Source organism: Meriones unguiculatus, chromosome 9, assembly GCF_030254825.1.
Source record: "Meriones unguiculatus strain TT.TT164.6M chromosome 9, Bangor_MerUng_6.1, whole genome shotgun sequence".
Lineage (NCBI taxonomy): Eukaryota > Metazoa > Chordata > Mammalia > Rodentia > Muridae > Meriones > Meriones unguiculatus.
In genome coordinates, this window is record NC_083357.1 from 36,344,986 (window position 1) to 36,371,320 (window position 26,335).

At 40.1% G+C, this 26,335-nt stretch overlaps 1 protein-coding gene across 1 annotated transcript; it reads left to right on the forward strand.

Moving 5' to 3' along the window:
* The first annotated feature begins 22,190 nt into the window (after window positions 1-22,190).
* Snai2 (snail family transcriptional repressor 2) lies at window positions 22,191-25,831 on the forward strand. The gene is made up of 3 exons (XM_021659823.2): window positions 22,191-22,573; window positions 23,230-23,775; window positions 24,647-25,831. The coding sequence occupies exons 1-3, from the start codon at window positions 22,495-22,497 to the stop codon at window positions 24,826-24,828; spliced, it is 807 nt and encodes a 268-aa protein (XP_021515498.1). The 5' UTR covers window positions 22,191-22,494; the 3' UTR covers window positions 24,829-25,831.
* Window positions 25,832-26,335: the final 504 nt, after the last annotated feature.

The following is a 26,335-nucleotide window of genomic DNA, read 5'->3' on the forward strand; positions in this document are numbered from 1 at the left end:
CTTAGTTGAATTCCTTTGAGTTTCTCTTCATTTAATTTGATGTTGGTTATCAGATTCCTGTACATTGTTTTTATTATGTTTAAGTATGGGCCTTGGATACCTGAGCTCTCCAAGACTTTATCATGAAGTAGTATTCGATTTTGTCATAGTTTTTTTTTTCTGCATCTAATGAGATGATTTTGTGACTTCCTCCCCCGCCCCTTTTAGTGTGTATATATGGTGGATTACATTGCTGGAGTTTTGTGTATTGTATCATCCGTGCATCCCAGGTATGAAGCCTACTTGATCATGGTGGATGATTATTTTTGATGTGGTTTGATGGTTTCAGTTTGAGAGTATTTTTGCATCACTGTTCATAATTGAAACTGGCCTAAAATTATCTTTCTTTGTTGGGACTTTGTGTGGTTTAGGAATCAGGGTAACTGGCCTTATGGAATTAATTTGGAACTGTTCCTTCTGTTTCTATTTTGTGTTATTTCCTCCCATCTACTCCTCTTGGTGTGCTTGCTTCTCTTTGTTCTAGAACTTTTAAGTGTGCTTTTATATTGATATTTTGAGAACTCTCCAATTTCTTTCTGAAGTTGCTTAGTGCTGTAAACTTTTTATTAGCACTGCTTTCATTGTGTTCCATAGGTTTTAGAAAGCCATGCCTTTATTTCATTGAATTCTAGAAAGGCTTTACTTTCTGCCCTGACCCAGTCGTCATTGACTAGAGAGTTGAGTTGTTCAGTTTTTATAAATTTTTAGGTTTTCTCTTTTTTTGTTGTTGTTGAAATCCAGCTTTAATCCATGGTGGTCAGATAAAATACAAGAGTTTATTTCAGTTTTCTTGTGTCTGTCGAGGCTTGCGTTGTGATCAAGTATAAAGTCAGTTTTGGAAAAGGTTCATTGAGGGGCTGAGAATAATGTATATTCTTTTGTATTTAGGCAAAATGTTCTATAGGTATCTGTTAGGTCCATTTGATTAATGACATCACATCTGTTAATTTTCATTATTTCACTCTGTAGTTTTTGTCTTGATTGTCTGTCCATTGGTGGGAGTGGGGTGTTAAAATCTCTTACTATTAATCTGTGGATTTATATGTGGGATGTAAGCTTTAGTAATATTTCTTTTACAAATGAGGGTACCCTTGCATTTAGAGCATAGATGTCCAGAATTGAAATGTCATCTTGGTGAATTTTTTCTTTGATGAAAATGATGTGTTCTTTCACATCTCTTTTGAATAATTTTAGTTGAAAGTTTATTTTTTTAGATAATAGGATGGCTACTCCAGCTTGCTTCTTGGTTTAGCCTGCTTGAAAATACGTTTTCCAGACATTTATTCTGAGGTAATATCTATCTTTGTTGCTGATATGTTTCTTGTATGTAGCACAATGAAGGATCCTGTTTTTGCTCCCATTCTGTTAGACTGTGTATATTTTAATTTTTATTTTAAGTTTATTTACTATATATCCAAAGGTTGCTCCCTCCCTCCTCTCCTCCCAGTCCTATTCACTCTTCTTCCCTCTTCCCCTCTTTTCTTAGCCCCCCCCCCCAAGGAAATTGCCACTGTCCTCTATTGCTGCATGGGAGGGCAAACTTATACAACCAACTTTGGAAATCAATCTGTTGCTTCTTGAGAAAATAAGGAATAGTTCTACCCCAGGCCCAGCCATTCCACTCTGGGGCATATACCTAAAAAATGTTACACCATACAACGAGGACATTTTCTCAACTATATTCATTTCAGCTTTATTCATAGTAGTCGGAAACTGGAAACAGCACAGATGTACCTCAACTGAAGAATGGATAAACAAACTGTGATACATTTACACAATAGAATACTACCCAGCTATTAAAAACAAAGACATAGTAAAATTTGCAAGCAAATAGATAAACTAGAAAAGATAATCCTGAGTGAGTTAACTCAAACCTAAAAAGAAATGTATTGTATGTACTTAACTATAGGCAGATTTTAGCCATACTATAATTCACAGACACAGAGAAGATAAGCAACAAGGAGGACCCAAGAAAGGATGCTTAAATTTCACTCAGAAAGGGAAACAGAATAGAGAGCAGAAGGTATTGAAGAGAGAGAACACAGTAAGAGAGGAAGTGGAAAGAAATCATGAAATTTGCAGGCAAATGGATGGAACTAGAAAAGATCATCCTGAGTGAGGAAATCCATACCCAGAGAGACACACATGGTATGTACTCACTTAGAAGCATATTTTAGTCATAAAACAGGATAACCATAGACCCAAAGAAAATAAATAACAAGGAAGACCTATAGGAGGACACTTAAATCACCCCGAAGTGGAACTAGAATAGATAGTAAAAGTGGTTGAAGAAAGAGAACAGGGTTGAAGAATGAGTGTGGAGAGAAATGACAGTATTGATCAGACCAGAGAGAGGAGGCAGGAAGAGAAAGGGCTTGCCAAGATAAAAGAAATCATGGGCAGGGATGTCATGGAGACAATCTGGAGACTTATGACAGGTTAGGTTTCTGAAAGTATATAGAGGTGACTCTAGCTGAGAACATTAGCAGGAGGGCTAATGAAGACTGAAGAGGCCACCATCTAACTGGACTGGACTCCTAGTAGAGGGAGAGGAACAACAACTCACCTACAAAAACTTTACCCTTCCTATAAGATGTACAGTGATTAAGATAGAGAGGAGATTGAGGGAATGTCCAACCAATGCCAGGCCCAACCTAAGACATACCTCATGGGAGAGAGCCTGACACTATTAATGGTACTCTGCTATGCTTGTAGACAGATTATTATAGCTGTCCTCTGAGAGGCTCAACCCAACAGGGGATAGAAATCAATGCTGAGACTCACAGCCAAACATTGGTAGGAGTGCAGGGAGTCTTGTGGAAGACTGTGGAAAGAACAGAAAGACCCAGAGGGGACAGGAGCTCCACAAAGAGACCAACAGAGCTAGGCAGGACTGGGGCCTTACAGAACACCAAACAAGAATCATGAACAGAATCAACTGAGGCCTGCCCCTTACTAGGGAACCCACATGAAAACTGAGCTGCCCATGGGCTACATCTGACCAAGGGTCTAGGTCCTTTCCATGCATGACCTTCAGTTGATTCATCAGTCTCTGCAGGACCCCCGAACCAAAAATTTTTGGCTCTGTTGGTCTCCTTCTGGAGCTTCTGTCATCTTCAGGTCTTTCTATCTCCCTCTTCTTCCTTAAGATTACTTTCACTCTGCCCAAAGTTTGACTATGAGTATCAGCATCTGCTTTGAAACCCTGGTAGGTAGAGTCTTTCAGAGGCCCCGGTAGAAAGTTCCTGCCCTGGTCATTGTTTTGCCCTTTAACCTGAAAACTTATGGCACATACCTTTCAAGGCAGCTAGACTAGGCAAATCCACGGTAACCCGCACCTTTCCCAGGCTCTCCCTCAGGAGCTATTCATTAAGAATGTTTGGCCTATTGATTTCAGGGGCCTGACAGCTTCGGAGTGACATCACCATGAGGCTTCCTTCCTTCCCACCTCCCTGGGGTGTTGCCAAACTTGATTGTTTCTTCTGGGGAGAACTTTGTTACCTTCTATCCTTTCTCTGCCTTTGATGAAATGGCATCAAATGATAGAGGCATCTCTATGCCTCTACTGACATAGAGCTAGCTAAGGACTCAGCCTGCTGTCCTCTGATTAGATCCCCAGGAAAGGTGTCTGTTCTTTGAGTATGGATTGGTGAGGTAAGAAAGATATCTCTCTTGTTCTTGGGAAAAATCCCTAGGTTCTTTGTTGCATTGTGCAAGATAAAACTTTGGTTTTGAGCTACCACAGGCTACATCTGAGTGGAGGTTCTAGGTTATAACCATACATGGTCCTTGGTTGAATGTCAGTCTCAGAAAAGACCCTGTTCCCAGATATATTTGGTCCTTGTGGAGCTCCTATCCTTTCCCCAACAGAATAACTCCCCTTCTTTCTTACGATTCTCTGTACTCTGCCAAAGGTTTGGTCATGAGTCTTTGCTTTGAAAACACTGCTAGGTAGAGTCTTTCAGATGTGCTCAGTAGACTCCTGTCATACGTTCAATGCACATCCCATCTGTCTTTCTAAACGAGGATTGATCATCTTACCCCATGTCCGCTCAATTGATTATCTTTTTTAGGTGTATAGATTTCCCAAAGTGAGGGGAACAAGGACTATTTCTAACAGGAACTCAATGACTGGCTCTTTGGTCTCCCCCGAAGGGAGGAGCAGTCCTGTTAGGCCACAGAGGAGGGCTTTGCAGCCAGTCCTGAAGATACCTGATAAAACAGGATGAATGGGGAGGAGGTCCCCCCTATCAGTGGACTTGGAAAGGGGCACGGTGGAGATGAGGGAGGGAGGGAGGGACTGGGAGGGAATGAGGGATTGGGACACGGCTGGGATACAGAGTTAATAAAATGTACCTGATTAAAAAAAAAAAACAAAAACAGAAACAAAAAAATTTTGGTTTTGTGGATCCAGTGTGTGGCAGAGAAGGAGTGTCAAATACCAATCTAATAGTTTACCTGAGATTTTATAAGCCTCTCTGTCTCTCTCTTTCTCTGTCTCTCTCTGTCTCCGTCTCTCTCTCTTTTCTATGCTGGATTGAATCTCAGGGACTTGTGAATGTATGATATGTGTTCTGAACTACACCTTCAACTCTACATTTTATTGAATTTTTATTCATTATTTGCCATGAGGACAGAGCCTTTACTTTTTTTTTCTATAACTTTCATTGGTTGTAGTGGTTTTGCTGTGAAGCTCAAATTGACTTTTAGAAGCAGAGCAACTCACATCTCCTTTCTTTAATGTGGTGTTTTGTCTAAATTTATGAAGCATAAATATGAAACCATGTCACAATTTGCCTTGCCTGTGTTTACAAAAACGAGGCAAATGTGCCTATGTGTTGCAATGCTTCAGTCGAATTCCTACATTCATATTAAACACTTGAAGTCTGGAGATAGCCATGAATAATTTTGCTGACTTTCATATTTTAGTCTCAAAAAGTTGGAAGGTAAACTTCAGGAATGTACATATTTCTAGGTGAGCAGTAACCTCAAATTTTCAAGAAATTTGGTCTTTATAGTTTTTTTAGTTACTCATTTTCCCAAAGTGGCTTAAATGAAATAAAAGCTTGGTTTGGGGGCATTGTGTGTGTCTATAAAATGTAACTGTAATCTGAAAAAACAATAGAGTTCCAGCACTATTGTTAGCAAACTGAACACTTGAAGGGTGAAACACTTTAAGACTTTATCTTCTTTCACCTGTCAAACACTGTTTGACTTTAATAAGTCACATTTAAACACACAAAGACACTGGGGAGTAACTATACACCAAGATAGAACTGATTTAAAAGTAATTTTAATTACAGAGGAAACCATAATAAATAATTTAGCAGGATCAGATTTATCCTCTAAGTTTCATTTTTTAAAAAGAAAGAAAGAATGAAAGAAAGAAAGATAAAAAGAAAGAAAGATCCCTTTTCTGTCTGAAGAGAGTCATAGCGTGAGGGGCATCAACGGGCACAGGCACCCAGCGAGGCATGCAAGTAACCAGGGCATACCTAATTTACTAGCATTCCAGCATTGGGCAAAAAAGCAAGTATCATTACCACAATTACTTGGCTCTATCTGGCTAATAATGAATAAAAATGGGGGATATAGACAAACAGGTGTGGGCTTATAGGAAATATTATGAGAAGCCTTAACCCCTCGTTGCAACATCCTGCGTCAGTTCTAGAACTAGCAGTGGTGGTGTCCGAGGTCTGAGTAGGTTCAGGAGACCATTGCCCCCAGGGGGGAGACGTGCTCCATGCCAATTGACTAACTCCATGTTTTCCTCCAATTTTGAAAGTCATATAAGGTTCTTAAATTATTTTTTCCCTTTTTTCTTAAATTTTTCATCAATTACACTTTATTCATTCTGCATCCCCCCATAAGCCCCTCCCTCCCCTCCCAATCCCACCCTCCCTCCTCCCTCTGCTTGCATGCCACTCCCCAAGTCCACTAATAGGGGAGGTTTTCCTCTCCTTTCTGATCTTAGTCTGTCAGTTCACATCAAAAGTGGCTGTATTGTCCTCTACTGTGGCCTGGAAAGGCTGCTCCCCCCCAGAGGGAGGTGATCAAAGAGCAGGCCAATCAGATTATGTCAGAGGTATCGGACGGGTCTGATGCTCTTTGGGTGGATGACACCTAAATGAACATCGGTACAAAGTCCCAAGTTATTTCTAATATCAGAGATCAGACCTCTACTCTTGCCTGATGCGTCTAAAACAAAAAGGGGGAACTGTAGAGAGCTGCGGAATGCTATGCCTTAAAGATGGAGCTGGTTTCCGCCTTCCACCTTCCCGATGGTGAGTGCTCTCTGTCACAAACAATTCCACATTTGGCTAAGGCTGAGGATCTGGCTTGCTTCCATGTATGTGGACCTATCTGCATTGCCCACGTGGCACGCCTGGGTTGGCTACCCAGAGGCTATTTAAACTGTGGACTGGCTTTCCCCAGGGTCCGAGGATTGTTCAAGGTTCCTGAATAAACTGCATTGAAAAAAATATATATATATATATAATTTCTGTTTGGACATAAAAAAAAAAGAAAGAAAGAAAGAAAAGAAAGGAAGGAAGTCAGTAATGAAAGAAGGAATTTTGAAGAAGTAAACGTTTGATTTAGGGATTACCCCAGCCTGACACCATGTAGTAGAAACTAAGATGAGCAAGTAAGTGATGGAGAGATGGAAGAGAAAGATAAGCTAAATGATGTGTGCAGAATGAACATAGGGAGAACTGAAGACTTGAAGGTAGTGAAGAACAGCCTGATATGAGTAGCCAATGATGCCACCTGAGGCCATGGTGAGGTCCTAGTGCTTGCTGCCAAAAAGGACCATTTCTTGATCTGTGGCCCTGTAGCAGTGGGGGTTTGTGTTGATGTCTGCAGCCTATATTACCCCCAAAGGCCATGTGGATGTCCCTGGTAGGAACTGTCACCTGGGGTCATATATATGCCCAAGGGCTATGCAGAGCTGGCCCTGCCCCTGACCTGGGTTGCACAGTAGAGCTGGCCATGGTGGCATGGGCATGGGTGAGCCACACTGCACATCCCAGCTATGGGATGGTATGAACATGGGAAAGCTGTCAGGCTGACTACCACCCAGGCCCAAATCCATGGCTTTGAGTTAACCCTCTCCAAACATCTAACACATCTATGAATTGCCAGAGTGTGGGAAGGGGTTGGTCCTCCAGAATCAAATTGGCAAGATCTCCACAACACAGAGTAACAACAGGATATCCAAGAGAAGTCCCAGTGAGGATCCAGTATTGATAGAGTATCAGAAGCTAGAGGACTCAGCCCAGAAAAAAATGACTCTGCAATGAACATTTGGGCAAAATGGTATACTGCATGGAACACCATGATATACTACACTTTACACAGCAAATCTGTTTGTTTATTTGTTTTCTTTTGGGGGGAAGTGGCAAGGCCTGAGGGTAGGTACGGAGATTTGGGGAGATGAGTGGGATTAGGATGCATGATGTGAAATTTGCAAAGAATCTACAAAACGTTTTAAAAATATGTAATTTAGGCTTTTTCAGATTTTAAAAACTACCCATGTATTCCATGTGGCCTTTAAAAACTTAAAATTATTAATGTTGATATTCCTAATTGATACTTTAAGTATAAAATAAAACAAATGCTCATTGTGAAAACATTTTCCTCACTTTGATTTTCACAGAATGTTCTGTTCTTAGTTCTTTTTTAAAATTAATTTATTTTTTTATTGATTACAGTATATTCACTTTGTATTCCAGCTGTAGGGCCCTCCCTTAGCCCTTTCTAATTCCACCATCCCTCCCTCATCTTCTTCTATGCCCCTCCCTAAGTCCACTGATAGGGGAGGTTCTCCTCCCCTTCCCTCTGACCCTAGCTAGCCTATCAGGTCTCATCATGACTGGCTGCATTGTCTTCTTCTGTGTCCTGGTAAGGCTGTTCACTTCAGGAGGAAATGATCAAAGAACCAGCAATTGAATTCATGTCAGAGACAATCCCTGTTCCTATTACGGTACATAGGGTACCCACTTGGACACTGAGCTGTCTGGGCTACATCTGTGGAAGGGTTCTTGATTGGAGTATCAGTCTCAGAAAAGACCCCTGTGCCCAGATTTCTTGGCTCTGTTGGTCTCCTTGTGGATCTCCTGACCCCTTCAGGTCTTTTTATCTTTCCCTTCTTTCATAAGATTCCCTGCACCCTGTCCAAAGTTTGGCTATGAGTCTCAGCATCTGCTTTGATACCTTGCTGGGTAGAGTCTTTCAGAGGCCTTCTGTGGTAGGCTCCTGTCCTGTTTCTTGTTTTTTCCTTCTTCCTATGTCCATCCCATTTCCCTTTCTAAGTGAGGATTGATCATCTTACCCAGGGTCCTCCTTCTTGCTTAGCTTATTTAGGTGCACAGATTTTAGTATGTCTATCCTATAACATATTTCTAATATCCACATATAAGTAAGTATATACTGTGTGTGTCTTTCTGTTTCTGGGATAGCTCACTCAGAATGATCTTTTCTAGTTCCCACCATTTACCTGCAAATTTTATGATTTCCTTGTTTTTAATTGCTGAGTAATATTCCATTGTGTAAATGCACCACAGTTTCGGTATACATTCCTCCACTGAGGGACACCTGAATTGTCTGTTCTTAGTACTTAGCTCACCGATTTTAGTGCTTTTCACAAATATCAAATAAAATCAAAACTAAAAATTTGTAAAGATATGTTGTATGCCATTATAATTTAATGGCATCATGGTTTAAGTCTCTATTAAGTTTAGAAAGAAGACTGCTCCTTGATGAATTCCAGTAGATAAAAAGATCAACATTTTTAATCTTTGGTTTCTATCTCTAAAATCATCCCCAAATAAAGACAAAGCAAACAAAAATTCTGAAACAATTTGTCCTAACTGATGTTTGTTTGATAGCATCCTCCACATTCCACACTGAGCCTAGCTACTCCTACATTCCCACTTCTTAAACAGCATTACTAGCCCATGTTACATTAGAGCTCCCCAATAGAATGCAAGAAAAAGAAACATGCTTCACATTCAAAAGTCAGAGGATCCTAATATCAGCGAATTTTAATGCCATAGAATTTTCTTGTACATGAAAATTCTGACATGCTCTGGATTATTGCTTAAACCACTTACAACAATGTGATTCTTGTAATTGTTTTACATGTATACTGTTGAAAGACAAATAGAGGATCCAAGATGACAGTGCCAAGAGGACACTGTCTGACAAGCAGGACAGCAGTGACTGCACAGCGACTAATCTCTGGGCCCTAAAACACCAGCAATTTTGTTTCCCAGGTGAAAGGAAACCCCACGGTGTTGGAAGCAATCAGGTCCACTCTCAGGTCATCCAATTAAACCCCTGAAGAGTTCCTGGGTCTCAGCAGGTGCTTAGTCACCAGCCCAGAGCCACATGTCTGCATGCTCTGAGTACTATCCCAGACTGAACTATGGGATCCACAACACCAGAGACTGGAATTTCCAGTACAGAGAAAACCCCACAGTGAAGGAAGCAGTCGGGACTGACCTCAGGTCACCCAGACAATCCCAGGAAAAGGTCTCAGGGTCCAGCAGGTGCTCAGCCACCAGCCCAGAGACATGCCTATGCACCAGAATCACCATCCCAGACTGAACTGTGGACCCCAAAACATTACAGACTAGGCCTCCCAGTTAGCAGGAAACTTCATGGTAGGGGAAACATCAGGTCCGATCTCAGGACACCCAGCTCAGGAAAAGTTTCTGGGCTCCTGAAGGCTACAGACTCTACCCTACTGCTGCATGTAAAAATGCTGCACTCACCTCCCACTGATTACCGCTTGGGTACTGGGGCACAGAGCTCCAACCCCAGACCTACAGAAGCCTGGGATCCACAGGTTCAGTCCCCAACACTGCACTAAGGTGCAACCCATCTTCCTAGCTAAGCTGACCAAACTGTGGGGCTCCCTGCCTCTTCAAGAGGGCTGTGCCCAGCAAACACAGTGTAAGAGCAGCAGCAGTTCACTAAATTCAGAGAAAGTAACCCAGTGGCAGGACAGTTGTCTTTAGGACTTCTCCTGGTGAGAGGAGAGCACCTCTGACTGCCAATGACTACAGTTAACACACAGGGCCATATGTCTGAGGTGAACTGTGGTAATTCCTGAGAAGCACCAGCCATTCGGTGACCATACCCCAAAAGCAGAGGAGGCCTACTTCAGGAACAACCGTCTTCCTGCCAAGGGGATTCTTACAACTCCAGGATTCCAGGAGGTACCAGAAACTAACAGCCAACACCTCAGACAGCCAGATGGGTAGAGGCCAATGTAAAAGCACAACCAACAAAAGGCAAAGCAATATGACATCTCCAGAATCCAGTTAGCATCCCTGGAACCCTATCATAAGTGAAATCCAAGAAGATGACCTTACATCTATGCTTATGGAGATGTTAATGTAGGAAACAAATGAAACGTGTAAAGAATTAGAGGAATATAAAGTCAAACAGATTATGACCATCTGTAAAGAAACAGAAGAAGATAAAGTCAAACAGAGTATGGCCATCTGTAAGTAAATGGAGGAATATAAATTCAAACAGAATATGGCTATCTGTAAAGAAATAGAAGAAAATAACGTCAGATTATGGCCATTTGTAAGTAAGTGGAGGAACATAAAGTCAAACAGAGCATGGCCATCCATAAAGAAATACAGGAAGATACAGCCAAACAGTTTGTGGCCTTCAGAGAGGAAGTAATTAAGTCACCGAAAGAAATAAAAGAAACAGAAGAATGTTCAAACAAACAGGTGAAGGAATTGAAGGAAAAACAGGAAAATACAGTCAAGCAGCTGAAGGAAATCAACAAAATGGTTCAAGATCTGAAGATAGAATTGGAAAAATAATGAAAATACGACTGAAGGAAATCATGGAGAGGAAGAACTTAGGGAGGAAAACATAAACTACAGAGGTTAGCATAACCAACAGACTACAAGAGATGGAAGAAAGAATCTCAGGTGTGGAAGATGGAATGGGAGAAAGTGGTGTATCAGTAAAAGAAAATGTTAAATCTAAAAAATTCCTGACACAAACCATCCAAGAAATCCAAGATAACATGAAGAGACAAAACCTAAGAATAATAGGAATAGAGGAGAAAGATTTTTGTCTCCAAGGCCCAGAAAACACATTCAACAAAGTCATAGAAGAAAATGTCCCCAATTTAAAGGAGAGGCTCATAATCATTCAAGAGGCCTACAGAACACCTAATAAATTAGACAAGAAAAGAAAATCCTCCCTCCAGATATTAATCAAAACAGTAAGTATACAGAACAAAGAAAAAAATACTAAAAACTGCAAGGGAAAAAGCCCAAGTAACATATAATGGCAAACCCAACAGAATCATACCAGACTTCTCAACAGAGACTATGAAAGCCAGAAGGGCCTGGACAGGTGTCATGCAGACCCTAAGAGAACACAGATATCACCCCAGGCTACTATAACTGGCAAAACTCTTAGTCCTCATAGACAGGGAAAACAAGATATTCAATGACAAAAACAAATTTCAACAATACCTACTCACAAATCCAGTGTTACAGAAGCTACTAGAAGGAAAAAATACAAATCTAACTACTTTCAAGAAAACACAGGAAATAAATAACCTCACTACAGCAAAACAAAAAGTTGCCAACAACATAAACACACCACCATGGCCAACATCAAAATCAAAGGATCTAACAGCCACTGATCATTAATCTCTCTCAACATCAATGGACTCAATTCTCCAATAAAAAAGACACAGGCTAACAGAATGGCTGCATAAATAAGACCCAAAAATCTGTTGCATACAAGAAACACACCTAAGTCACAAAGAGAGTCATTACCTGAGAGTAAAGGGCTGGAAGTGAAGAGTCCAAGCAAATGGACACAGAAAGCAAGCAGGAGTAGCCATTCTAATAGCTAATTAAATAGACTTTCAATCAAAATTAATCAAAAGAGATGGGGAAGGACACTTCATACTCATCAAGGGAAAATTCCACCAGGAAGATATCACAACCCTGAACATCTATACCCCAAATACAAAGGCACCCACATTTGTTAAAGAAACATTAATAAAACTTAAACCACACATAGATCCCCACACATTAATAGTGGGAGAATTTAATACTCCACTCTCAACAAAGGACAGGTAAAAAAAAAAAAAACCCACAGAAATTAAACAAAGAAACAATAAATCTAACAGAGGTCGTTAATAAAATGGACCTAAGATATATCTACAGAACTTTTTACCCTAGCACAAAAGAGTTTACCTTTTTCTCAGCACCTCGTGGAACCTTCTCCAAAAGAGAACATATGGTTGGTCACAAAGCTAGTCTCAACAGATATAGGAAGATTGAAATAATCCCACATATCCTATCTGATCACCATGGAATAAAGCTGGACCTCAATAAAAACAGAAATAGCAAAAAGACTATACACACATGAAAACTGAACAACTTGCTACTAAATGACAACCTGGTCAGTGAAAAAATGAAGAAAGAAATTAGTCTTCTTAGAATTCAATGAAAATGAAGGCACAGCATACCCAAACCTGTGGGACACAATGAAAGCAGTGCTAAGAGGAAAGTTCATAGCACTAAGTGCCTTCAAGAAGAAATTCGAGACAGCTCATTCAAGCACCTTAATGGCTCACTTAAAAACCCTAGAAAAAGAAGAAGCAGACACACCAAGAAAGAGTAGATGGCTGGAAATAATCAAACTCAGGGCTGAAATCAATCAATTGGAAACAAATAAAACAATTCAAAGAATCAATGAAACCAAGAGCTGGTTCTTTGAGAAAATCAACAAGATAGACAAATTAACTAAATTAACTAAAAGGCAAAGAGACACTATCCAAATCAACAAAATCAGAAATGAAAAGTAGGACATAACAACAGACATTGAGAAAATCCAAACAATCATTAGGATTTTTTAAAGTAAATAATAAGAGTGTTCTGTGGGGTTAAAAATTAAAAATTTTAGAATAGAATTAAAAATTTGACAATTGAAGATACAGCAGGAGTAGAACACCAATGACAATATAGTGTATTGAAATTTAAGCTATAAGAACCAATATAATAAATACACAAGACTTAAAATCCTTAGTATGAGACAGTTGTCACATTGTACCTGAAATAAAAGAATAGACTACTGGTACTTTCCATATAAAGATACATATATAATAAAGGAAAATGTTACAAAACTATAGATTAAACAAATGCCAATTAAAAGAATGAAACTAGGGTTTGCAAGGTGGCTCAGCAGGTTAAAGGCATTTGATGATAAATCATGACAGCCAGAGTTTAAACCCCAGAGCCCACCTAAAAGGAAGAAACAAAAAGGAATTCCACACTGCTGGCCTTTAGCTGTCACATGTGCTATGGCACAAAGTGCCCAAGAATATATTGTACAAAGACATTGTATGTACCCATACTATAATAATAAATAAGCTTTTGGAAAAGAATTGAGAAAGAACTTCGAAATGTTGAAATCAGAATGATCATGTAAACACCATAAATGTGTATACATCTAATAATACAGTTTCCAGTTAAAAAAAAAGTCATAGCATTAATTGTGGAAAGTTAATATGGAAAGACAAATACACAATTTTATTTTTTAAGATATTTTTCATTTTTATTAATTACAGTTTATTCACTTTGTATCCCCCCTGTACCCCCCCTCCTCCCCTCCCAATCCCACCCTCTCTCTTTCCACTCATGTCCCTCTCTCAGTCGACTGATAAGGGAGGTCCTCCTCCCCTTTCCTCTGATCCTAGTATATCAGGTCTCATCTGGAGTGGCTGCATTGTCTTCTTCTGTGGCCTGGTAAGGCTGCTCCCCACTCGGGGAGAGATGACCAAAGAGCAGGCCAATCAGTTCATGTCAGAGACAGTCCCTGTCCCCATTACTATGGAGGCCACTTGGATACTGGACTGCCACAGGCTAGCTCTGAATACACAATTTTCATTGACAATTTCAGTATACCTTTTTATCGAACAATAGGAGACAGCACAGCAATTCTCGCACAGGGCTGAACAACTCAATCATCTACACTCTGCTAAACACAGAGAACATTCCAGTGAGTAGGAGCAGGAACACAGCCTGCTTTTCAGAGGCACAATGTACATAATCATTTAAGGTAATTCAAACCTGATTCTAAAAAAATGAACAGGTAAAAAAAATGCCTGGAAAATAAAAACAGTACAACAATCAGGTTACAGAAAAACTCACAATGAAAATGAGGATGAACCAATGATGGTAGACACACAAGACAGTAAAATGTATAATTACACTACTAAGCACTGCAAGATGAATATGGAATAGTACATTCTTGTTTTAAACTAAACAAAAAGTCTCAACCAGTTACTAACTCTGGAAACTAAAAATATGAGCAAACTTAGCATAAGCAAAAGACAAAGCATGCTGGTAGGAATGAATTTTCCTTCCCTCCCCTTGATTGTCTAAGATAGTTTGTTGCAGTGTACAAAACTGACTTACATGTAGAATTCCCCAACAATACAGAAAAATAAATGTGGAGAAATGAAACTAATATGGCAAATAATGAAACTTTGAGGGAGAGGTTAAGACAAAACTTTTCTTTTGTCATATTTCTAAACACATGGGTACCAAAAATGTAAGGTATTTTGCTGTAGGTGGTGATTTGTTTCCTTGTTTTTATTTTTGAGACAGATTTTCACCATATATTCTAAGCTGCCCTCAAACTCATCATCCTTGTGCTTGGACAACCTGAATTCTGGAACTATACTTGTATGCAACTGTGCCAGGTATAATGCTTTTAACAAAAGGCAAATAAACATATTCACATATAAACTTGTCTCTAGTGTCATCTTCTTGATCTTCTGATATAAAAAATCTTATTAGATGCCAACAGTAGCCTGCAGTCTCAGCTTGTCCTCAGGATGACTTGGCAGCCTTTTGACTGATTTCCTTCTCCACACAAAAGGAGCTCAGCTCCTAGGGTTCCAAAAGTGTTCCCTGTCATTGATTATTCATTTGTTCTAGAATGCTTATATGCTTCTCCAGTTAGTCAGTTGATATGGTATTAGCTGTCTGAACTCAAATCAAATAACATTTTCTCAGAAAAGGTTTACTCCCCAGAGAGGGATCAACTGCCCTTTGAGTAATTTTGTATCATTTTAACCATTAAATTATGTTGTAGTAAATAAAAAAAAACACAAAACTGAGTGTTGGGGTTATGTAATGTTTATTATCAGCCTTAAGATTATCACAGCAGTATTATTTCAGCCACTACCACAAATAATAGTACACAGACACCTGTTAGATTTTGTAATTGCCTTATTTACCTTGGGCTGGGCACATATTTTACCTATGCTGGCTCAGTAACCTAACCTTCCATCTCCCAGCCCCTATCCAATGCCATTAGCCTTAATCATCCTCATCTGGATTATCTTCCATCTATAATCTTATAAGTACTTGCTTTTCTTTTTCATCTTTGCCTTTCTACACCATTATTGGAGTCGTTTCTCCTCTAACCCATCGAGGCATCCTTCTTCTTACTCTCTTCCTGTCCTCTGATTGCTGTGATTTTTTTCTTGAACCCCAAAATCCAAAACTTTAGTCATGCCAACCGCATTCTATCCTGCCCAGGTATAGGCAGTTCAATCAGCCTATCAGGTATGTCTTAGGCAGGTTTACAAAACAAGGATATTTGTAAACAGATCTTGAAGGCCAGTAACACGCATCAGATAAACCTCCAACAAAATTGTTATGAGAATTTATGCATTTTCTAGGGAAGAATGATAGAGATTTGATAGATAATAAAAGCTGATTCAGAAATGATATATGACTAAGAGATGATAATGCATAGATGATACATGGATGATAAATAGAGTACTGGCATATGATGATTAATAAGTGATAGAGAACACACCCTTAAAATATTTTCAACCTAATTCATTGCTTTCATCAGCACTCTAGTATGCCATCATCCCATGTGGACTCCATTTGGACTCATTCATTCACTGCAATGAAAGCTTTCTTCCCCATTCCCAGCTTTATTTAGTCACTTTTGTATTATGCTGAAAGCTGTTGCACACTTGAAACACAGGCTCCACAGACCAAGCAAGGTGAATCTGCAAACAAACAGGAGGCAAACAAAGTAGCTGCAGCCTTCAAAGGCACCATGGAGTCTTTATGCTGGTTATCATGACTTACTAGCATACTCAGCAACCATAGTGGTTACTAGACGTCTGGCTTGAATCCAGAAAAAGAGATGTTAAAGTTGCCACCAAGATGACTCAGAATGAAAGTCCTGGGTCATTGGACTCTGTTCAAGAGCTGGAAGAAACCTGGAAGAAAAGTCCTTCTTAAAAGCTGAAGGACAAAGACTGATTTTAATCAAGAGCCCCTTTCTTTTCTTCTAAATTGTTTATAACTATCTATCTGTCTGTCTGTCTGTCTATCTATCTATCTATCTATCTATCTATCTATCATCTACCTATTGATTATATGAGGATATGTCATATTATAGGGCTTGTATGGCAATGAGAGGAAAATTTATACATATTGAGTCCAAAGCCAGCCATGGCTACATAGTGAGAACCTTGCTCAAAAACAGAAACAAAAGTATTTCTTGTGTGATCATGCCAAAATTATGTTCACTTTTAATGTAACTGTAATTTGTGGTGCAATGTCACTTGACGAGTTTTAAAGCTAGGAACATACTAATAATTTTAAAACAAGTAATGTTCATTTGAAGTTGTAGTGGTTATTAAACAAAATCATGTCAATTTATCTTCCACTAGGTGGCAGAGGTTGTCAAGAAGTTATAGAAAGAAAAACAAGAAAGGAAAGTTCTATTACTTCCAAAGCTAACCAGTAGGTGTCTCTTTGCAACCACAAATCTCTTAGCCTTTGTGTAAAACAGCCAGGCATAACATTTTTTTCTAGTCTTTCTTGTTCATAGAATAGATAACATCATCACTACTCGACAGAAGTGCAAACCAAGCACTGAAGAGGTGAGCATGAGATGAAGGCCTATGCTCATTGTCTCTACCCAGCAGGAACAGAGATCATCAGATTCTAAGGAGGAAAAAGAGGCTGAATACAATATCAAAAGACAGTCTGTTGAACTGTTCTTCTCAAGTTAAAGAAAACTCCATATTTAAAAGAGCTTGAATAATAGTGACCAAATATGCAGGTATTTACTCAACTAATAGCATTTCTACTCACCCCAGAGAGACAGACAAAGTTCGTACCTATGGGCCTAGTGAATGGTTCTTTGTGAATACACAGGAGATGATGGAATCTCTAACCAGGGAAGGATAACTGATATCATTTTCATTGGGTTTGCTTTTTATCCCAATTCCAATAGGTGCATCTGCACTCAACAATACACACGCGCGCGCGCACACACACACACACACACAGACACAGAAACAGACAGACAGGCAGAAACAAAGACAGAGACATAGAAAGAGAGAGACAGGGGAGAAATGAGAAAGAAATAGAAATATATCATGTTCATGGTGTCAATAAAGCTAGACAGGCGTGTGTTTCTGTGTATGTGTCTTTATGTGTGTTTGTGTAAATTTCCCCCATATTACAAAGATATCTTTTAATATGGAATTCAAAGTATGTAATCAGAATCTTGCATGGATACAGGAATCTGCTAATTTTTCCTTTTATGGTAGAGAATGTTTAATTAATTAATTAGACATGTTTAATAAGCATGATTGCACATAGATAAGTCCAGATAGGTGAAGGAAATGTCCTTTCTGTAATTTTAAGGGCAAGTTTACTTTATCAGAGACTGAGTTAAGTTATAAATCAGGAGTGAAAAATATATGTCCAAATTAACATAGAGCTATAAACATGTTCAAACCCACAAAGGACATCACACTGTTGTCAATAAAGCTTCAGTTAATATGATAAAAATCTGTTATTATCTAGTTAATTTTTAAACTAGTAGTACTTTGTGATACTACAGGCAAACCAATGACTTTTCATAACTCCATATTATTCACAGATATTAATGGCCCTGCCACATGCTGTAGCTCTAAAGAACTATGGTTCATTTTAGGGATGGGCACAGTATGTGGAATGTCCCAATTGGGAGTAGACTGACTTCATTTCCTTAACATAGGAAGGAAGGAAGGAAGGAAGGAAGGAAGGAAGGAAGGAAGGAAGGAAGAAAGGAAGGAAGGAAGGAAGGAAGGAAGGAAGGAAAGAAGGGAGGAAGGAAGGAAGGAAGGAAAGAAGGGAGGAAGGAAGGAAAGAAGGGAGGAAGGAAGGAAGGAAGGAAGGAAGGAAGGAAGGAAGGAAGGAAAAAATATAGATCCTGGAGGGAGAAAGACCTCAGGAATCTAGGGAGCCTTGTGGGAAAGACTCAGATCAACCTGGTCAGTTTCTCCAGAAAGAACAGGAAATGAGATAATGAGAAAACTGAGATGGAATGAACTTTCTAGGATCCCATGAGACTCAGGAATTAGTTCTATGGAAAACAAGTCAAAATTACGTTCCAGTGGGTTTAAACCTGAAAAGAAGTTATGAGGCCCACTATACAGGGCCATAGGAGTTCATGACTCTTTCCTTAGATTTCATTTTAAGGTCTAAGGTTTAGCCATTCTTAATTTAACTTACCTGATATTTCTAGCTTGACTTGGCTCAGGTTCTCTTTCACAAGAATTATTTCCCTTATGAGTTACTTTTTTAAATCTGCTTAATTAAGCAACACCAGTATCTCTCCAGTTTAGGACTAATTTCTCTTACATTAGCAAAGGCTACTTGCCATTAACTTGCCTCTCTCTCTCCTTCTCTTTCACTCTCCCCCCTTTTCCTTCTCTCCTTTTTTAAAGAATACTATAGAAACATTTAAAATGTAGTGCTGCTATCTAAGAGAAGATCCCTGACTTGAGCAAAACAAAATCTTCATCCACTGAAGACCAAGGGCTTCAGGGAGAAAACGTACTCTGTTGTAGCAAAGTCATCAGAGCTGGCCTGGGGTGTACTGGACTTCCATTCTTGCATTTTCACCACATCAGTTTAGTACCAATTCTCCTCTGCACCTGTTTAATGTCATTTACGTCATTAGTGGATGGACTCTACCCTGCTGACAGTAGAATATATTTCACATAGGTAAGGCATAAAACAGACTAGTTTAACTTAATCCTGGCTCTTGCTAACCAGTGGCTACTGCAATCTGGAACACTAGGCTCCTCGTAGAAGTGGGGACATGAACCTTGACTGTAATCTGTAATTTAGCCATGACTCAGGGGTCCCTGATTTCTGTTTCTGTGGTTCAAATTCAGGGGTTCTTTTAAAAGCACTTTGAAGTGCTACTAAGTTTTTAAATCTCAACAACTCACTTTAGTAGGTTATCTTGTGTGTCATAGTTATCAGTAAATAAATACTAAAACTCCTCTGACATTCCCAGTTGTCTTTTGGCTTTGTGCTCTCTCGATGATATAAAATCATTAACAAATGGTGTGTTTTACCAGAAATTAGGTGGGAAGGTCAAGAGAATTCTTGCCCTAAAGAAGCAGGCGACCTGGGGATAGCCATACCTCCAGACGCAGCTATATCACTCCTGGGCATACATCCAAACGATGCTTCACCTACAACAAGGACATTTACTCAACCATGTTCATAGCTGCTTTATTTGTAATAGCCATAATCTGGAAACAAGATGTCCCTCAACCAAAGAATGAATAAAGAAACTGTGGCACATTTACACAATGAAGTACTCCTCAGTTATTAAAAACAAGAAAACCATGAAACCTGCAGGAAAATGGATGGAACTAGAAAAAGATATCCTGAATGAGGTAACACAGACCCAGAAATACACAAGTGGTATGTACTCACTTATAAGCAGATTTTAGTCATATAGTACAGAACAGACATACTATAATGCCCAGAACCCCAAGAAGATAAATAATGAGGACCCCAGGGAGGACTCATAAATCTCACTCAGAAGGGGAAATAGAGTAGACAGAGATAGTGGTTGAAAAGTGGGAACAAAGTAGAAGAGAGAGAGCAAAGAGAAATAGGGGAAGAGAGCAGACCTGGGAGAACAGGGTTGGGAGGGCAGAAGGCCTGCATAGAAAAGAGAAATGGTGGGTGGGGGCATCTCTGCGGCAAGCTGAAGACCTAAATCAGAATAGGCTTCTGGAAGGATATGAGGGGAACTCTAGCTGAGACTCTTAATAGCAGAGGACACCCCTTATCTAGACAACACTCCTAGTAGACGAAGGAGATCATCAACCCACCCACAAAATCCTCAATCCCAAACTTACCCTACATGCAAGACCAGCAGGGACAATGATAGAACAGATAGAGCAGAGATTGACAGAATGTCCAATCAATGCTGAACTCAACCCTAAGACCCACCCCATGGAGTAAAGCCAACCCCTATCACTGTTAATGATACTCTGATATGCTTGCAGACAAGGAGCTTATCAGAGATGTCCTCTTAGAGGCTCCACCCAGCAATACGTGGAAACAGATACTGAGACTCATTAGGTGAAGCATAGGGAGTCTACTGGAAAAAAAGGGGGCAAAGATAAATGGATGTAGAGGTGACAAAAACTCCACAAGAAGACCATCAGTGCCAATCAACCAGGACTCAGAGAGGCCTGTGGAGTCTGAACCATCAACCCCGGACAATGCATGGTCTGGACCTAGAGCCTGAACTTATAGGTAGCCGAATGGACATCTTAGGCTTCATGTAGTTAGGGAGTGGGCGATATCTCTGACATGGACTATGTTGCCTGCTTTTTGATCACTTCCCTCTGATGGGACTGGCCTAAAACAAGGGAAGAAGATGCCCTTAGTCCTAAAGTGAATATTGATGAGCTGGGGTGTCTGGGTGAGGGCGGCTCCCCTATTCTGTGGAACAGACGGTGGGACTGGAAGGAACGAACGAAATCTAAATTGAATTAATTAATAATCAAAATGGGGGGAAAGCAGGTGCTTACTACACCTGAGCAAGCCTACAGCTCAGGCTCCAGCTCTGATCTGCACTCATGGTAGCCTTTTCGTGGTTTCCTGTCTCGTGAATATTCGGTTTTCTTAATTAATATTAAGGATTTATACCAATTCCTTTCTGTATTTGACCTTTAAATCAGTGACTGTTGGAAAGAGAAAGAAGAATCATTGAAATTAACTCAGGAAGTTTTTGCAACACCCCTCCCCCACCCCACGCTCCTGTTTTTCTCATACCCAGATTAAGAAAGTTATGCTGCCTGACAATGCACTATTCTCTTACAAGTCTCGACATTGCTGGTGGTATTCTCTTTCCGCTGTTTTCTTCCAGCACCTGTTATGAAAAAAGTTGGTGGTCTGGGAGCGAGGTGGTTCTCCACTTTTGTTGGGAAAAGGCAGGGTAACACTGAAATAAACAGGTGTCTGTGGGTATGGCACAAACTTCAGTTTTAAAATAACTGACTTCGGAGCATTTTTAGACCTATTTCTCCGTGCAAATACAAGTGATTGGCTGGCTACTGAACTACCTATACTGTCAGTCAAGTAACTCGGCAAAGGAACTCTTTCTCATCTTTTAATGCAAGCAAGGAAAGTGGGAGGAGTTTTGGGGGGTTGTTGAAGACTCCTCCCTACTAAAGAAAACAGCACTAAATAAAAGCAGATACTATTTAAGAGTTAATTGTCTGTAAAGATTCACAAATGCTTTTTTTCTTTCACTAAAATACTATGTGCTACAAACGGAGGAAATCTTGTCACATGTCATCATAAGAACTTTCCATGCTTCTTCCAGAGTTTGCCTATTGTCCGAGTCTACATCAGCCTTCCCTTTTATCTTTACAGTCCAGTTCCTGGAATAAGCTACAAGGCATTCCTTTCCAGCGGCTAACGCAGCCACCAGCAAGTTAAATTCCTGGGGCTCACAGCCTTAGACTTGGCTTTCGCGGCTTCTGAGAGCCTTCACCTCCCTTTCCCAAAAGCCAAGGCCTACATCTGCCCGTGTGCAAATAACCCCCTCCCAGAACTACTTCCAAATATAGGCTCTCCGGCCATCAGGGGCTACGCGGTCCCGAGGGCCGCCCTTCCTTCCCGCCCACGCCGCGCCAGACACTGCCCGCATCTGGAAGCCAGGTCGCAGGCAGTCAGCTCTCGGGAACGCGTTCCCGCCGTGCTCAAGAACCGAGATTTCCTTTCTCGAAAACATTTAATGTATTTTGGGCCTCCACTGAAATGCCTCGAACAGGCCTTTTTGAACCAGAATAATTTAGTCTGACAACAGATTCTTCCTCTGTTCACAGCTGTCCCAGAAGGAGGGGCTGAAATCCGAACCTCTCAGCTGTGATTGGATGATTCTAGCAAAAGCTAGGGAGAAAACCCCTCCCTACCCAGAGGAACTCAGTCGGGCAGGGAGCCGGGTGACTTCAGAGGCGCCCGCCTGTCCCCCGCCACACCTGAGCCACCGCGATGCTGTAGGACCGCCGCCTGGACCGTTATCCGCCCGCGCCCGCTCGCCGCCACCATGCCACGCTCCTTCCTGGTCAAGAAACATTTCAATGCCTCCAAGAAGCCGAACTACAGCGAACTGGACACACACACAGGTAAAAATAAGCTCTGCAAATCTGTGCGCGAGTGAACTGCCCGTCCATTGCTTTACTCAGAACACACACCAGGCTGCTTTCTTTCAATGCTTTCCTAAAACAGTCTTTACAGTCCTTGATCACCTAGAGTAAGTTTTAATTCAAAACTTTTGAGCTCTTTGCTGACGAGGAAAGTCTCCTTCCGGTCGTGCTGTATGCTCTGGGAGCCTGTGCGTACTCATAAGGAGTGAACGGAGGTGAGCGCACCCTTCCCCGAGGCTGAGTAGTTACCTCCGGGAGCCAGGCGCTTGGGAAAGAGTCTGGATTTGTGCCCACCATTACCCCCACAATCATGGTACGTGTAGAATAGCCCATGCATAAAATGGAAAGCAACTTTACAAAAAGTTTTAAAATAGTGTCTAGTTCTTCCTTCTAAATGCGGACAGTAAGGCTTGTCCAGAGTGCAGGTTAGGAAGAGTCAGGGCAACTGTAAGGCTGCACAAGGACAGTAAGCCCAAGTGAAGAGAAAGTTTTCTTTTTATGGGTGTCCTTGTGAGTAAGGCTTTCTTCACTATGGAGTCTGTGTATATTGTTATATGCTGTATCAGACTGTGTAATATATTTCTAAAGTATTTTGGCTTAATTTTCTTTCCTTTTCTTTCTTTTCTTTCTCCCAGTAATCATTTCCCCATATTTGTATGAGAGCTACCCCATGCCTGTCATACCAAAACCAGAGATCCTCAGCTCAGGAGCATACAGCCCTATTACTGTATGGACATCAGCAGCTCCATTCCACTCCCCTCTGCAGAGCGGCCTTTCTTCTCTTGCTGGATACTCCTCATCCTTGGGGCGAGTAAGCCCCCCGCCTCCATCTGACACTTCATCCAAGGACCACAGTGGTTCAGAAAGTCCCATTAGTGATGAAGAGGAACGACTGCAGTCTAAGCTTTCAGACCCCCATGCCATTGAAGCTGAAAAGTTTCAGTGCAATTTATGCAATAAGACCTATTCTACTTTCTCTGGGCTGGCCAAACATAAGCAGCTGCATTGTGATGCCCAGTCTAGGAAATCGTTCAGCTGCAAATACTGTGACAAGGAGTATGTAAGCCTGGGTGCTCTGAAGATGCATATTCGGACCCACACGTTGCCTTGTGTCTGCAAGATCTGTGGCAAGGCTTTCTCCAGACCCTGGCTGCTTCAAGGACACATTAGAACACACACTGGTAAGAGAAAAGTAGAAAATGATGCCTCTCAGTTTAAACAATGGTGTAGTGGAGCTGCCTCTGGGGTGTCTTAAGGTAGTGCAGGGAGTGCTTTTCATGAGATGAACTGCTGAGAGCTGCTTCCTGGCTGCTCAAAGGCTTGTTACAACAGCAAGTGCTCCATTTGTTGCTAACAGCCTCTGCTCCAGAGACTGTAAACAGCATTTAGACTTTGGAAAGTACATGTAGGAGGTTTGGTCTCAAAGATCAGTTAGAAAGTAGAAGCTAGGTGCTTGATGTGTGTTCTGCAGAATTGCCCTTAGTAGTCAGTAAATACAAATGCCTGGCTGCTAGTGTGATTAGATAAACAGGTGGAGGGGGTTCCCATAGTTTTAGGCTATATGTTCCTTGTGAAATCTGTCAACTCTTGACTAGTTGAGTAGATAATTTCACCTGGTTTTTGTTTGTTTGTTTGTTTTGTTTTGTTTATTTTTTTGCTGCTGAAAAAAAAAGTTAAACTTTTAGCCTAAAATCAAATGCAGGGAGTGGCATTTATACAGCCTTAGTCATCACACAGAAAGAGGAGAAATACTGGAAATGTGGGAAGCTGCTCATCATTCCTGCACCTGTTGAAGCAGAAACCTTTACCAAGAGAAAGCCCTTTAACTCTGAATTACTTCTGCATGTCTGGCAGAACTAATGCTATTTGGCTGGTATTTTAAAATTTTGTTTTAAAAGGCCAGATAGGAATATAGCTGCCTAATATGGGGGGTAGGGTGTAACCAAGATATGCTAACTCTTATTCTTCTGATAAACTACTGCTGATATTCATTATTATTGTTTGATTTTGTGTCTTATAAAAACACTGACTGTCTTTTATTTCCCCCAACAGGGGAAAAGCCTTTCTCTTGCCCTCATTGCAACAGAGCTTTTGCAGACAGGTCAAACCTGAGGGCACATCTGCAGACCCACTCTGATGTAAAGAAGTACCAGTGCAAAAACTGCTCCAAAACCTTCTCCAGAATGTCACTTCTGCACAAACATGAGGAGTCTGGCTGCTGTGTGGCACACTGAGTGGCGCAACCAATGTTTACTCAAAGAGAATGCATTTCTTCACTCCAATGCCAAATGCCAAATGAAAGTCCAAAGCCATTTTCTTTTGTGCTTACCAACCAAATATTATGTGTAGAAACACACAAGGGTCTCTCTCTCACACACGCACTCACACACACCAAAGTACAGAACAGGATCTATATGCTTAAACCTAATCCATTCTATGTGAAGTTTAAATTGATATTTACTGACAGCTATATTGAAATGATAAAAGACAAGAACTTTTCTCTTTACAAATGAAGTGAAAAGCCCATTGCATCTTTCCTAATAAGAAAGAATGCAGAGATTTACATTGCTGCCAAACCATTTCAACCAAAAGGAACAGTATTGCTTCGTAATAGAGTTGTAATAGTGTTTCCAAAAGGGAGGATCTGTCAGACTATCTCAGGTGCCTTACAAAGTACTCCAAGTTTACTTTCTTACATGCCTGATGCCTGCCTGTCATCGGTGAATGAAAGCCTTTTCTGGATTACCTACAATGCTTTCAAATGTATTGTTTAAAAATGAGAAAAAGAACAGAACACAAGAGAATGTATTTAAATATTCTTGTTTCATTTTTGCCATGTGTGCCTTGGAAGAGGAGGGAAGGACAAGCTTCAAACATTCCTGGTGCGTGTCTCTTGTCTTTCTTTTAAAAAAGAATCCTAATGATTTATAAGACAAAGTAATGAAAATGTGCAAGAGAGCTTCTTAGACATTCAGTAATGTACTTAGACTTTTGAAAATTCATGTGGTGGATGCAATAATACAATGTCCCTCCAAGTGCCTGTTTTAATGAATTGTGTAGCTGATGAATTTATATACATTTGTGTTTATTTTTATATGACTGAACTCTGTATGGAAGTGAGGTATGGCTTAGAGCTATGCCTATATGCAACCAGAATACTTGTGAAATCAATGTCCTTTTTTTAAAGTAACTTTCAAGGTCTCTTTTTTACAATAAACGTTTTTGATTTAAAATTGATTACTCATATACTGTTTTCAAAACTGTCACTTGTTTTAATATTGAATATTATACTGAAATTTATTTCTTACATTAATAAGAGAAAACAAATGCTATTTTTATACATATAAAGTATAAATTTATGTTAGATATAATAAAGTGCCTTTTTTTTACTATTAAAGTACTATTACATTCAGAAAAGATGAGATCATGATGGTAGTTTGCTAGCAAGTTATAACAAACACCACATTTTGGGAGGCAACAAAGAGTCATGTTAATAATCATAAACACTTTTCAAATGTTAACTTCACTGACTTTGTGAAAACAATTTAAAATAATTTATGTTTTTTCATATGCCATTAAAATAGTTTGAGATTTCTTTAAAATATTATGTAATGAGATAAATGAGGAAAACATAAAAGGTCTGTATTAAAGAAATAGAGTTATATATATATAACACACACTGTTAAACTTTGTAAACAAAAGCTCATTGGTAGTGATGTAAGTAATACATATGTTGGCTTT

Coding starts and splice junctions, on each gene's coding strand:
- Snai2 (XM_021659823.2), top strand. CDS start 22,495: ATGCCACGCTCCTTCCTGGTCAAGAAACATTTCAATGCCTCCAAGAAG. Junction 22,574..23,229: donor CGAACTGGACACACACACAG/GTAAAAATAAGC, acceptor TCTTTCTCCCAG/TAATCATTTCCCCATATTTG. Junction 23,776..24,646: donor ACACATTAGAACACACACTG/GTAAGAGAAAAG, acceptor TTCCCCCAACAG/GGGAAAAGCCTTTCTCTTGC.